At 50.9% G+C, this 14816-nt stretch overlaps 1 protein-coding gene across 1 annotated transcript in view; it reads left to right on the forward strand.

Moving 5' to 3' along the window:
• LOC139681048 (voltage-dependent N-type calcium channel subunit alpha-1B-like) overlaps positions 1-14816 on the forward strand; it is a 355721-nt gene that overhangs the window by 181474 nt on the left and 159431 nt on the right. The window contains exons 8-9 of the mRNA XM_071574188.1: positions 3212-3327; positions 14728-14784. Coding sequence (XP_071430289.1) covers positions 3212-3327; positions 14728-14784 — 173 coding nt within the window. The remainder of the gene's footprint in view (positions 1-3211; positions 3328-14727; positions 14785-14816) is intronic.

The following is a 14816-nucleotide window of genomic DNA, read 5'->3' on the forward strand; positions in this document are numbered from 1 at the left end:
GACCCCACCTGCAGAGCTGCTCCAGCCCTGGGGGCAGCACAGGGAGGACATGGAGCTGCTGGAGAGTCCAGAGGAGGCACCAGGATGGGCAGATGATGGAGCAGCTCTGCTGGGAGGGAAGGCTGGGAGAGATGGGCGGGCTCACCTGGAGAAGGGAAGCTTTGGGGTCACCTAATTGTGGCTTTCTAGTACCTGAAGGAGCCCACAGGAAGGATGGAGAGAGACTGTTTCCAAGGGCCTGGAGGGAAAAGCCAAGGGGGAATGGCTTCAAACTGGCCCAGAGTAGGTTTAGATTGAATATTGGGAAGGAATCCTTCCCTGTGGGGGTGGGCAGGCCCTGGCACAGGTGCCCAGAGAAGCTGTGGCTGCCCCATCCCTGGGAGTGTCCAAGGCCAGGTTGGACAGGGCTTGGAGCCACCTGGGCTGGTAGAAGGTGTCCCTTCCCATGGCAGGGGGTGGGATTGGTTCATCTTTAAGGTCCCTTCCAACCCAAACCAGTCTGGGATTCTGTGAATGCCAAACCTGCCAGTTCCAGGGAGCAGGAGGTTGTTCCTCACTGGTGACTTGTACAGAAACTGCTGAAATTTTGCAGCTTCTCAGAGTTTCTCCTTCATCTTCCAACACATTTAAAGTATGGGCTGTTCATCTAAGGCTTGGACTTGATGATCTTTGTGGGTCTCTTTGAACTCAGACTCTTCTGTGATCCTGAAATACAAAGATGTGATTAAAGGGACAAATCCTGGGTAGCTTTTACTTTCCTTAGGCCAGACAGGAGCTGGCAGAGGATGAAAAGCTTTCTGCTCCTGAGGGGTGAGGGAGCAGTGCCATGGCTCATCTGCTGTCCTTCCTGCCCATGGGGGGCCTTCAGGAAACTTCCCACCGTGTGTTGCCTCCTCCTCTGGGCGGTTTGTGGTGACGTGAATCTGCGACACACGAAACGTGGCCCCTCCATGGCTGGGAATTGCAATGCACGTTGTCCCCCCTTGCTGTCTGATCTCATCCCTCTTGCTCCAGGGAGGAATCAAAGCTGAGAGAAGGTCTGTGGCCCCAGCCAGCAGGCACTGAACCAGACATGAGAACATCAGAAAGGAAGGTGGAGGAAAGGGGTGATGAGAGTGACACGAGCAGGACCCTGAATGGCCTCATGGAGATGTGCTGAATGCCAAGGGGCAGCTGTGGGTTCAGAGGGGTGTTTTCACTTCCTCTGTTTCAAGGATGGAGTCATGGGCTGTCCTGTCAGGCAGGGGAGAGCAAAGGGGAGTCAGGAGACTGGGATGTGCTGCCAAAATCAAGCTAAGGGCTCAGCTGATGGCAGCTGTGCCAGGTGTGTGCCATGCTGAGCCAAGCTCTGCTCACAGGCCCTTCCTGAGGGTCAGCCAGTCCTGCCAAAGGAAGCAAAAGGGCCACCTCTGAAGGGCAAAGTGTGGACTGTGAATGTAAAGCTGGGTCTGGCACTTGGAGCTCCTTTTCCCCCTATTCCTTCCTCCCTCCTGCTCTTTACTGGCTTTTGAGAACATTTGTGTGCTGATCATATGAGGTTTGAGTCAAAATTAGTGGTTAATTAAGTTTGCAACAATTAACGGTTGACTGAAGACTGAAGGGTAAAGATGTCAAAGGATTGAAGCTCTGGAGCACCTGAGGGACAGAATCCTGATCCCAACTTTAACCACATGAAGCCTCTGTGGGAGTCCCTCCAGTGTGTGCTCAAAGTGAGGGGTTGCAGGGGCTGGTCCAGAGCTCTATAAATGGTAGATGATCACAGACATCTTCACTCGGGGCATCAGAAACTTCCAAGAGAGGATAGGAATGAGCTTGGGGAAAGCCCCAGAGTGGCTTCCCTTAGGCTGGTGGCTGTGCTTTTGTCTCAGCATCCTTTCAAACTACAGAGCAGGATGTACTTGGACACGATGATTGCAATGGTTGGATGAACCCTCCTTTCTGCCTTCCCTGCTGGAATGAGCTGATCCCAAGATCCTTGTTTTCCATGTGATTTCAGATGAGCCCTCCTTTCTTCCTTCCCTGTACAGCCCTGTTGGAATGAGCTGATCCCAAGATCCTTGTTTTCCATGTGATTTCAGATGAACCCTCCTTTCTTCCTTCCCTGTACAGCCCTGTTGGAATGAGCTGATCCCAAGATCCTTGTTTTCCATGTGATTTCAGATGAACCCTCCTTTCTGCCTTCCCTGTTGGAATGAGCTGATCCCAAGATCCTTGTTTTCCATATGATTTCAGATGAGCCCTCTTTTCTGCCTTTCCTGTTGGAATGAGCTGATCCCAAGATCCTTGTTTTCCATATAATTTCAGATGAACCCTCCTTTCTGCCTTCCCTGTACAGCCCTGTTGGAATGAGCTGATCCCAAGATCCTCATTTTCCATATGATTTTAGATCAACCCTCCTTTCTGCCTTCCCTGTTGGAATGAGCTGATCCCAAGATCCTTGTTTTCCATATGATTTCATATGACCCCTCCTTTCTGCCTTCCCTGTTGGAATGAGCTGATCCCAAGATCCTCATTTTCCATATGATTTCAGAGGAACCTTCCTTTCTGCCTTCCCTGTACAGCCCTGTTGGAATGAGCTGATCCCAAGATCCTCGTTTTCCACATGATTTGAACCCTCCTTTCTGCCTTCCCTGTTGGAATGTGCTGATCCCAAGATCCTTGTTTTCCATGTGATTTTAGCAAATAGCAGGACCCTTTTCTCCCTCAACACAGAGAACCTGAGCTGTTTCACCTCGACCCCAGAATTCCCACCCTCACAGTTCTGGTTTGAGTTCTGTTCGTCACAGTCATCTGGGAAATCTTGTGGAAAGGATCCCATGGAAGAGCAGATCCCTCCTAAAGAGTGCTGACATCTCTTTGACCCAATCTTGTGCTTCTGGAGGAAATCCTGCTGTGGAGGGAGAGGGCTTTTAGTGCTGAGGATAACAATTTGAGTTGTTGCATCAGGATCTCATTGCAGGGGCTTCAGGGCACGAGAAATGTGTGCACAGGACAGTCTGAAGGTCTCTCTCAGGGTGAGAGAGGCAGAGAAACAGCTGAGCTACCATCAAGGAGCAGTTTGTTGGACGGCACCACATCGCTCACTGTGGTTTCCACTCACTCCTGCTCTCATTGACTTCCCAAGCTCCATGAACACAATCCTGGGGGCTGAAGGAGGGCTGTGTGTTTTCCCCTGTGACAGGTGATTTTCCTCTCTCTTCCCTCTCCACAGTGAATTTGCCAAAGAACGAGAGAGGGTGGAGAACCGCCGAGCGTTCCTGAAGCTCCGCCGGCAGCAGCAGATCGAGCGCGAGCTCAACGGCTACTTGGAGTGGATCTTCAAAGCAGGTAAGGCAGGAGATCTCCTCAGCTTGGCTTGGGGTGGTTTGTGGTCAGCAGGGGCTGGTGATGAGAGAGGACCCAAAACTCTCCCTGGGGTGGTTTGTGGCCAGCAGGGTCTGGGGATGAGAGAGGACCCAGAACTCTCCTTGGTGTTGTGGCCAGCAGGGTCTGGGGATGAGAGAGGACCCAGAACTCTCCTTGGTGTTGTGGCCAGCAGGGTCTGGGGATGAGAGAGGACCCAGAACTCTCCTTGGTGTTGTGGTCAGCAGGGTCTGGGGATGAGAGAGGACCCAGAACTCTCCTTGTTGTGGTTTGTGGCCAGCAGGGTCTGGTGATGAGAGAGGACCCAGAACTCTCCTTGGTGTTGTGGCCAGCAGGGGCTGGTGATGAGAGAGGACCCAGAACTCTCCTTGGTGTTGTGGCCAGCAGGGGCTGGTGATGAGAGAGGACCCAGAACTCTCCTTGGTGTTGTGGCCAGCAGGGGCTGGTGATGAGAGAGGACCCAGAACTCTCCTTGGGGTGGTTTGTGACCAGCAGGGGCTGGTGATGAGAGAGGACCCAGAACTCTCCTTGGGGTGGTTTGTGGCCAGCAGGGGCTGGTGATGAGAGAGGACCCAGAACTCTCCTTGGTGTTGTGGCCAGCAGGGGCTGGGGATGAGAGAGGACCCAGAACTCTCCTTGGTGTTGTGGCCAGCAGGGTCTGGGGATGAGAGAGGACCCAGAACTCTCCTTGGTGTTGTGGCCAGCAGGGTCTGGGGATGACAGAGGACCCAGAACTCTCCTTGGGGTGGTTTGTGGCCAGCAGGGTCTGGTGATGAGAGAGGACCCAGAACTCTCCCTGGGGTGGTTTGTGGCCAGCAGGGTCTGGTGATGAGAGAGGACCCAGAACTCTCCTTGGGGTGGTTTGTGGCCAGCAGGGGCTGGGGATGAGAGAGGACCCAGAACTCTCCTTGGTGTTGTGGCCAGCAGGGTCTGGGGATGAGAGAGGACCCAGAACTCTCCTTGGTGTTGTGGCCAGCAGGGTATGGGGTTGAGAGAGGACTCAGAACTCTCCTTGGGGTGGTTTGTGGCCAGCAGGGTCTGGGGATGAGAGAGGACCCAGAACTCTCCTTGGTGTTGTGGCCAGCAGGGGCTGGGGATGAGAGAGGACCCAGAACTCTCCTTGGTGTTGTGGCCAGCAGGGGCTGGTGATGAGAGAGGACCCAGAACTCTCCTTGGTGTTGTGGTCAGCAGGGTCTGGGGATGAGAGAGGACCCAGAACTCTCCTTGTTGTGGTTTGTGGCCAGCTGAGGCTGGTGATGAGAGAGGACCCAGAACTCTCCCTGGGGTGGTTTGTGGTCAGCAGGGTCTGGGGATGAGAGAGGACCCAGAACTCTCCTTGGTGTTGTGGTCAGCAGGGTCTGGGGATGAGAGAGGACCCAGAACTCTCCTTGGTGTTGTGGCCAGCAGGGGCTGGTGATGAGAGAGGACCCAGAACTCTCCTTGGGGTGGTTTGTGACCAGCAGGGTCTGGGGATGAGAGAGGACCCAGAACTCTCCCTGGGGTGGTTTGTGGCCAGCAGGGTCTGGTGATGAGAGAGGACCCAGAACTCTCCTTGGTGTTGTGGTCAGCAGGGGCTGGGGATGAGAGAGGACCCAGAACTCTCCTTGGTGTTGTGGCCAGCAGGGGCTGGTGATGAGAGAGGACCCAGAACTCTCCTTGGTGTTGTGGCCAGCAGGGTCTGGTGATGAGAGAGGACCCAGAACTCTCCTTGGTGTTGTGGCCAGCAGGGGCTGGTGATGAGAGAGGACCCAGAACTCTTCTTGTTGTGGCCAGCAGGGTCTGGGGATGAGAGAGGACCCAGAACTCTTCTTGGTGTTGTGGTCAGCAGGTCTGGGGCTGAGAGAGGACCCAGAACTCTCCTGGGTGTTGTTTGTGGCCAACAGAGGCTGGTGATGAGAGAGGACCCAGAACTCTCCTTGTTGTGGCCAGCAGGGTCTGGTGATGAGAGAGGACCCAGAACTCTCCTTGGGGTGGTTTGTGGCCAGCAGGGTCTGGGGATGAGAGAGGACCCAGAACTCTCCTTGTTGTGGTTTGTGGCCAGCTGAGGCTGGTGATGAGAGAGGACCCAGAACTCTCCTTGTTGTGGTTTGTGGCCAGCAGGGTCTGGTGACGAGAGAGGACCCAGAACTCTCCTGGGTGTCATTTGTGGCCAACAGAGTCTGGTGATGAGAGAGGACCCAGAACTCTCCTTGTTGTGGCCAGCAGGGTCTGGTGATGAGAGAGGACCCAGAACTCTCCTGGGTGTTGTTTGTGGCCAACAGAGGCTGGTGATGAGAGAGGACCCAGAACTCTCCTTGTTGTGGCCAGCAGGGTCTGGTGATGAGAGAGGACCCAGAACTCTCCTTGGGGTGGTTGGCCATGGGGGAAACACAAGGCTGGAGAAGGCCCAGCTATCCCATTGTGGTTTTTTGGGATTTTTGCTGAGCACTCACATGGAAGTTATTGCAGAAAATCTCAGCTTGGTTAAACAAAACTACAGGAGCTGAGCCAACTTCCTTTATTGCTGAGATCAAAGCAATTGTCTTAATACAGCATCATATAAAAAGTGATACAGTGCCCCAAGTCTCCACAGTGTTGGCTTCTCTGAGTCATTTATATTTTATTTACTTTCCAGCCCAGCTGCTTTCCAAGCTTTTCTTGCTGGGATGGTAAAATACACCCGAGTGTCATTTTTATGAGCTACAGAGATCTCTTGCATGACACTCCCCCCAGCACTTATTAACTCTGCTTTATCACCATAATAACTGAACATTGCACTTAATTGCAAGCCCTGAGCAACTTTCCCAAGGACCCAGACGTGCCCATTTAGCAGCAAACAGCCTGCTTTGCTTCTCCTTTCTATGGGACAGTAACAATTCCAAATAATCTTTCAGCATTGTATTTATTGACAGAACCACAGTGCAATTCTTTCCTGTGGCATCAAGGAAATTGGGGGGAATTTCCTTGCTTGGCTGAGGAGCTGAAACACCTGAGTGAAGTGCAGAGGCCTTTTAAAGCAGTGATGGAGAGAGAAAGAAGTGCTGGTTTCTCGAGCAGATTGTTGGGTGACTTTGTAGGCAGAGCTGCTTCTTCCTCAGCCTTTCCAAACTGAGGGCCAAAGACACACAGTGACTCACCTGCCATCAGCTGGCAGAGCTGGCAGAGCTCAGGACGGGGCTGGCAGCGGGTTGGCACCATGTCCTCACTCCTGGTGAAGCCATCACTCACCGGGCTGGTGCCAGGGGCCTGCTGTGCTACAATGGGCTTGTGCAAGCACGACACTGTGTGGTCCCAGCAACTCCCTGGAGCATCCCATGTGCATAAGGCACATCCAAAGCAGGGGCCAGGGCAGCCAGGCAGTCACCCTTCATCCTGTGATCCTGGAGGGGTCAGAAAAACAATCAGTCCCTTTCCTTGCCATTTATAATTTGATTTCTCATTTGTTTCCAGCTGTTGTGCTGCCTCAAATTGAGATTGATGAGTGTTTTGGCCAGTGGTTGGATCAGAGGGCACTCTGGTTCTTGGTCTGGTGCCTTCTTGCTTTAAGTCTCCTGTGACTTTTGGTCCCTGAATCCTGATCTCCCCATCACTTAAATAAAGATGAGAATTCCCTTGCAGGGATGGGGGTTTCCTTGAGGTGCCTGTTTTGCCAAGAATGTCATAGAATCATAGAATGGATTGGGTTGGAAAAGACCTCTGAGATCATCAAGTCCAACCCTTGGTCCAACTCCAGTCCCTTTACCAGATCATGGCACTCAGTGCCACGGCCAAGCTCAGCTGAAAAACCTCCAGGGATGGGGAATCCACCCCCTCTCTGGGCAGCCCATTCCAATCCCTGAGCACTCTCTCTGCAAAGAAGTTTTTTCTGCTCTCCAACTTCAATTTCCCCTGGCAGAGCTTGAGCCCATCGTGCCCCCTTGTCCTATTGCTGAGTGCCTGGGAGAAGAGACCAACCCCCAGCTGGCCAGAACTTCCCTTCAGGCAGTTCCAGACAGTGCTGAGGTCACCTCTGAGCCTCCTCTTCTCCAGGCTGAACACCCCCAGCTCCCTCAGCCTCTCCCCACAGCACTTGTGCTCCAGTCCCTTCTCCAGCCTCGTTGCTCTTCTCTTCTCACTTGGGTTGGAAGAGGCCTCTGATTATCAAACCCAAACCTTGATCCAACCCCACTGTGATCACCAGCCCAGGGCACTCTGTGCCCTGGGCTGGTGATCACAGTGGGGTTGGATCAATACATGGTGGATTCTCTGTCCCTGGAGGTGTTTCAGAGGACACTCAGAGCCACCTCCAGTCCCTTCTCCAGCCTCGTTGCTCTTCTCTGGCCCCGCTCCAGCCCCTCAATCTCTTTCCTGACCTGAGGGGCCCAGAACTGAACACAACACTCAAGGTGTGGCCTCCCCAAGGCAGAGTCCAGGGGAAGGGTCACTGCCCTGGGCCTGTTGGCCACGCTAGTTTGGATCCAGGCCAGGATCCCATTGGCCTTCTTGGCCACCTGGGCACACTGGTGGCTCATGTTGAGCTTCCTGTCCCTCAGTCCCCCCAGGTCCCTCTGCCTGGCTGCTCTCCAGCCACTCTGTGCCCAGCCTGGAGCGCTGCAGGGGGTTGGGGTGGCCAAAGGGCAGGACCTGCACTTGTCCTTGTTGAACTCCATCCCATTGGAATCAGCCCATCCCTCCAGTCTCTCCAGATCTCCCCTCCTCCTCCTGCACACGCAGCCAAAGGCACACCCAGAGTCACTTCCACCACCCTTGGCCAGGAGCTGTTGCTTAACATTATAAAAGCTTGTGGGCAAGTTATAAACTGTGAAATCCACCTGGGCTCCAGCTTTCCATCCCTGTGGGAATGGCTGGCTCCAACAGAGAGTGAAACACAGAGTGAAACAGCTGGAAAATGCACACCTTCTGATTCAGTCTGATAACACGAGATGCAGGAGGTTTTGTGGAACAGGGAAGTGAGTGCAGAAGAGCTGACTCAGGGCATCATAAAAATGCTCTGTGAAGGCATTGTTGGAAATACAATAGGAATATAACAAAGCTGAATAATAACAGTAATTAAACTCAGCTTAGCAGTGCTAATAAAATCTTTGAACACCAAATGCAGCGTGAAGGCAAAGCAGAGCAGAGAGGAGAGTCTTGGGAATTCAGGCACTGAAATTGGGGACTGTGCCCTCGACAGGGATTTCCCAGTTCTGTTTGGAAGGGCAGGATTTCAGTGGGAAATGATGTGGAATTTTCAAACTAGATAATGGTTCCTCCTTGCCCAGCACTGTGGGGGGAGAAGGACAGACAAGCAGGACAGACAGAGACAGTCCAGCCTGCACAGAAATCTGCACAGGGAGGTGCAAGAAAGGAAGGAGCAGAAGTGTTGGTGTTCTGCTCCAGTGGAGCTCTGGAGGGTTCTGTTATTATTCATGTGAATATCTAATTGTTTTTAAATCCTTCACCTCCTTGACCTCACCCATTGACTCTTGGAGCAGAGACTTCCACTTGTTAAGGGTTGGTTTGATTTCACAATATAAACCCCCACACCAAACTGTGTCCTGCCCTCAGCTGAAATCCCACAGTGGGAGGACGAGCTCAGGAGTGCACTTTGTGGTCCCTTGAATTCCTTTTCCTCTTCTAATCTCCCTCTGCCTCGTGTCCTCTTATTTTTTCTGCTCCAGAGCACACAGAACTAATCTGCTCCATCTCCTCCATTCCCATGGAAGGTTCATGGGCTTCTCAGAGCTCCTTGAGCATTTTCTTTGCTTGTTTTTCTCTCATTAATTTTGGAAGCAAGGTAGGGAGAGTGTAAAGCTGCATTCCAGTGATTCATGAAAGGGCATCTCAATACTTAGATTGTTTTTGCTCTGTAATCTTTTACATATTCTGAGTAGTTGCTGGAGCTGGAAAGGAGGTTTCTTTGGCCTTGGGAGTGGTCAAGTTGTTACCTCAAGGGCTGTAACTGCTTTAGGACCAAGTATGTGAGTGATTAAAATCACTCCATCTGTGCATTATTGGTCAACAAGGATTTTAATTTAACTTTGTGCTTTTCATTTACTGACCACTCTTAACTGTCTTTAATATTTCCCACAGCCTTCTGTGGGATTTGAATTATATTATCACAGAATCACAGACTGATATGGGTTGGAAGCTCCACCCAACCTTGGGCACTCCCAGGGCTGGGGCAGCCACAGCTTCTCTGGGCAACCTGTGCCAGGGCCTGCCCACCCTCCTAGGGGGGGATTTCCTCCTAAAACCTGATCTAAACCCACCTTCCTTCAGTTTAAAGGCAACTCTGCCTTTCAGGGAGATTAAAAAGAGGTGAAGCCAAGCAATGTAATCCATGCAAATGCTTTTGCCACCCCTTAAACTCCTCACAAGTGTGGCATCCATCAGGCTGTCACGCTGCATTTCCAACGCAGAGCAGGCAACCAGAAGTTCTCTGCTCAGGGTAAAGAGCTTATAAGCCCCCAAATATTCTTTTGAAGATGTTTCTCTTATCTTACAAGGACATGCATCATTCTGAAAACACTTTGCTCAGAGACTTGAAGTCTTTTCAGTTCAGGACTAATCAGGTTGTATGTCTTTTGCATTTTAATTTTTCCCATCCCTTTCCCACAGCCCTGGAGTGTTTCTCTTCTCCAGGAGGGTCAGGCTCTGGGAAAGGTTTGACCTGTCTCTCCAAGCCCACTGGAATTTCAGTGCTGTCCCTTGACATGACAAAGCTTTGTGAACTTTCAGCTTTATTTTTTTGGAAAAAACAGCCAGAGCAAGGAGCCCTTTGATAGAGGTGGGCAAAGCCACCCTCACCAAAGAGACAGGGCAGCCACGTGTGTGGGTGGCAGAGGAGGGTGGTTGCCAGAAGACAAATTGGATTCCCCAGGAGAGTGTGGGAGCTTCTTCTAAGGGCTGTGTTTTTATTCACTTTTTCTATTTACCAACTCTGAACCTTCAACAGTTAAAGTCAGTTTTTCCTTTTTACCAACTTGTGTTGCCTGTTGAGTGTGAGTTGTTTGAGCCCACAATGCCAAAAGGAGACCACATTTCTCTGTATTGTTCACCTTCCAGCTCTTAATGCCCAGCAGTTCCTCTCACTGCTGGCACATCTCTGACATCCTGGTGAAGCCTCAGTGCCTTCGTTTGGAGGCTCCAAATTGCTGATCTGGTACCATCTCCTTGCTGGATATTTTTCCTAACGTAGAGTCCCCATTGTTTGGAGGTTTTTCAGACACCCTAAGGATCTTCTTCCAGGCTCTGTGTTAGTGATGACTAAAGGCAGAGCAGCTTCTGGTCCTCTGTGTGGTCAAAACCCCCTCCTGGCAGGGCTGAGTGTCCTGCTGAGGTGGCTTTTTAGCAGACCCTAAAAACCATATAAGGCCCTTCTAGGGTAGATGTGTTCCTTTGGGTTCCCAGAGGATACGAGGCAGACAGGAGTGGTTATCAAGGGAGAAAAGTGGGATTGGAGAGTTGGGATTGAGGGAATTTCATTGGTGCAACCTGGGGTTGTTTATTTTAAGGGAATAGTAAAACCAAGCCCAGGTGAGATGTGTCTATGGATGGAGATGTGTGTGTGGATGGAGATGTGTGTGTGGATAGAGGTGTGTCTATGGATGGAGATGTGTCTATGGATGGAGATGTGTCTATGGATGGAGATGTGTGTGTGGATGGAGATGTGTGTGTGGATGGAGATGTGTGTGTGGATGGAGATGTGTGTGTGGATGGAGATGTGCCCATGGATGGAGATGTGTGTGTGGATGGAGATGTGTGTGTGGATGGAGATGTGCCCATGGATGGAGATGTGCCCATGGATGGAGATGTGCCCATGGATGGAGATGTGTCTGTGGATGGAGATGTGTGTGTGGATAGAGGTGTGTCTATGGATGGAGATGTGTCTATGGATGGAGATGTGTGTGTGGATGGAGATGTGCCCATGGATGGAGATATGTCTATGGATGGAGATGTGTGTGTGGATGGAGATGTGTCTGTGCATAGAGATGTGTGTGTGGATGGAGATGTGTCTGTGGATGGAGATGTGTGTGTGGATGGAGATGTGTCTGTGGATGGAGATGTGTCTGTGGATGGAGATGTGTCTGTGCATAGAGATGTGTGTGTGGATGGAGATGTGTGTGTGGATGGAGATGTGTGTGTGGATGGAGATGTGCCCATGGATGGAGATGTGTCTGTGGATGGAGATGTGTCTATGGATGGAGATGTGTCTGTGGATGGAGATGTGTCTATGGATGGAGATGTGTGTGTGGATGGAGATGTGTGTGTGGATGGAGATGTGTGTGTGGATGGAGATGTGTGTGTGGATGGAGATGTGTCTATGGATGGAGATGTGTCTGTGGATGGAGATGTGTCTGTGGATGGAGATGTGTGTGTGGATGGAGATGTGCCCATGGATGGAGATGTGTGTGTGGATGGAGATGTGTCTGTGGATGGAGATGTGTGTGTGGATGGAGATGTGTGTGTGGATGGAGATGTGTCTGTGGATGGAGATGTGCCCATGGATGGAGATGTGTGTGTGGATGGAGATGTGTCTGTGGATGGAGATGTGTGTGTGGATGGAGATGTGTGTGTGGATGGAGATGTGCCCATGGATGGAGATGTGTGTGTGGATGGAGATGTGTCTGTGGATGGAGATGTGTGTGTGGATGGAGATGTGTGTGTGGATGGAGATGTGTGTGTGGATGGAGATGTGTCTGTGGATGGAGATGTGTGTGTGGATGGAGATGTGTGTGTGGATGGAGATGTGTCTGTGGATGGAGATGTGTGTGTGGATGGAGATGTGTGTGTGGATGGAGATGTGTCTGTGGATGGAGATGTGTGTGTGGATGGAGATGTGTGTGTGGATGGAGATGTGTCTATGGATGGAGATGTGCCCATGGATGGAGATGTGCCCATGGATGGAGATGTGTCTATGGATGGAGATGTGCCCATGGATGGAGATGTGCCCATGGATGGAGATGTGCCCATGGATGGAGATGTGTTTGGGCACCAACTCAGGGCCCTGAATTTGGGCCAAAGGCTCAGCTGGTTCACAGAGCGGTCCCATAAGAGCCTGATCTTTGTAGGTGAGATTCCATGGACACCAGCAGCTGTTGGGAAGGGATCTCCACATCTAACTCATCCCTTCCTTATGTTTTAGAGCAATCACACTCATTGGCAATTGTTGTTTCCTTCCTTCCACATTTTTAGCCCTCAAACATCAGTTCAGCTTTTCCAGGGCAAGGCCTCAGAAGAACCTTTTGGTTTGATGTGCTGGTTTGACAGAGAAGTCTCATGAACTGTCTAAAAAAATTCCATTTCACTTTTCTAACCAGTCCTAGGAAACCTCTAAAACCACCTGAATTGTATTGTGGGTTTTTGGAAGGATTTAATAGCTTTGAAAGTGCAGTTTGTATCTCACCTGATGTTTTTAACCCTCCCCTTTTCTCTCCAAGTCTCTGGTGCACTCGTTTGCACTGTCTTATTTCATTCTCCTCTGCTTGGCTTTCCAGCCTTCCAGTCCTTGGGTATTATTTTTCAGCCTTCTCAATTTACTGTCATATTAATGTACCATTCCCTCTCTCTCCCAGCTGATTAATAAAGAGATTATGTAAGGCTTGTGTGGCTTATATAGGCTTATATAAGGCTGATCCCTCTGGTATTCTTGTAGACAGCTTTCAGCTCCCCACTTTGATGTTTGGCCTGTGGTTTGTTTGTATTTATTTTCCATATTTTTGTTAGTTATCCTTCAATCTAGACGGGCTTAAATGGACTTTAAAGCAAGACTTTGGTGGGAACACACTGTCAGCAGTTTGAGTCAAATTCTGTCTGTGCCCGGCGTGTGAAAGAATTTGTCATTTGTAATAATAGAAGGAAGTGGACAGTTCACCAGCTTCCAACTCAATGTTTTGTTTGCTTTGGGTTGTCCTTTAGAAAATCCTCACAGAATTTTCCAGCAGTGGGTTTAAATCTGTGATGCTCAAGCCTTGGCTCTGTGGGGTGTGTTCTGCAAACTGACTCAGGTGATGACATTTGCATTGTGAAACCTCAGGAAATTTGATTGGTTTTCCTGCAGATAAAAACGATTCAGTTGATTCAGTTTTGGTTTTGGTTTTTACAGTGGTTTCTGATTTTATTCTTTACTTCAAGGATGTATAAAGTTGCATTTTGGAGATTACACGTGAGTGGGAACAACAGTGTTGTCCCTGTGTGTGTTGCACAGCCTGAACTGTGCAAGGCTGAGCTCCCCCATGGTGACCCTGTGGGTTTTATTGGACAAAGATTTGATGGGATGGGTATATGGTGCTGTTGTGTCTCCTGAGACGTGGCACTGCTGACCCTGCTGGTCTTACCCTCAGCAGACAGAGACCTGTTACCCTTGGGCTGAGCCCTGGTCTTGTTGATGAAGAGCAACGAGGCTGGAGAAGGGACTGGAGCACAAGTGCTGTGGGGAGAGGCTGAGGGAGCTGGGGGTGTTCAGCCTGGAGAAGAGGAGGCTCAGAGGTGACCTCAGCACTGTCTGGAACTGCCTGAAGGGAAGTTCTGGCCAGCTGGGGCTTGGTCTCTTCTCCCAGGCACTCAGCAATAGGACAAGAGGGGCTCAAGCTCTGCCAGGGAAGGTTTAGGTTGAATATCAGGAAATTCTTTGCAGAGAGAGTGCTCAGGCATTGGAATGGGCTGCCCAGAGAGGGGGTGGATTCCCCATCCCTGGAGGTTTTTCAGCTGAGCTTGGCCGTGGCACTGAGTGCCATGATCTGGTAAAGGGACTGGAGTTGGACCAAGGGTTGGACTTGATGATCTCGGAGGTCTTTTCCAACCCAATCAATTCTATGATTCTAAAAGAGCAGCAATGTGTGTGGAGCACCTTTCACTTCTCAAATAGTGTCTTCCACCTGCCTGGGCATGAGGGACCGTTCTGTGGCTTGTGGAGCCCTGTGGTCTTGCTTGGGTGTGAAGGGACATTCTTGATCTCCAGAAGTCCCCTGTGGATGATAGTTTGGTAAAGGAACTGAGATCAGCTCAGCTGGATAGAACTTGGTTGTAATAATGCCAAGGTCGTGGATTCAATCCCCTGTATGGGCCATTGACTTCAGAGTTGGACATGATGATCCTTGTGGGTCCCTTCCAACTCAGAATAGTCTGTGATTCCTGTGAACTGGAGTGGGTGGTTGGTGGTGAAGAGGGATGTCATGGAAGAAGTGGTTTGTCTGGCATCCTTCCCTTGTACAAGAGGGGCACAGGATTAGACCCACAGTGCACTGAGCCATCCCTTCCTCCCCAGACTGGGTGTAAGTGGGTGATACAGTGGGCTAAGATGGGTGGCAGTCGGGATAGATGCCCTCTGTATCCAGCTCAGCTGCTCTCAGAGCAGGGACATGACACATCCGAGGCTGAAACTTGCTGTTCTTCCTTTCACAGAGGAGGTCATGCTGGCAGAGGAAGACAAGAACGCCGAGGAGAAGTCTCCTCTGGACGGTAGGTGCCTTTGCTGTGCCGTTTTCCTGCTG

The sequence above is a fragment of the Pithys albifrons genome, chromosome 20 (genome assembly GCF_047495875.1).
Source record: "Pithys albifrons albifrons isolate INPA30051 chromosome 20, PitAlb_v1, whole genome shotgun sequence".
NCBI lineage: Eukaryota > Metazoa > Chordata > Aves > Passeriformes > Thamnophilidae > Pithys > Pithys albifrons.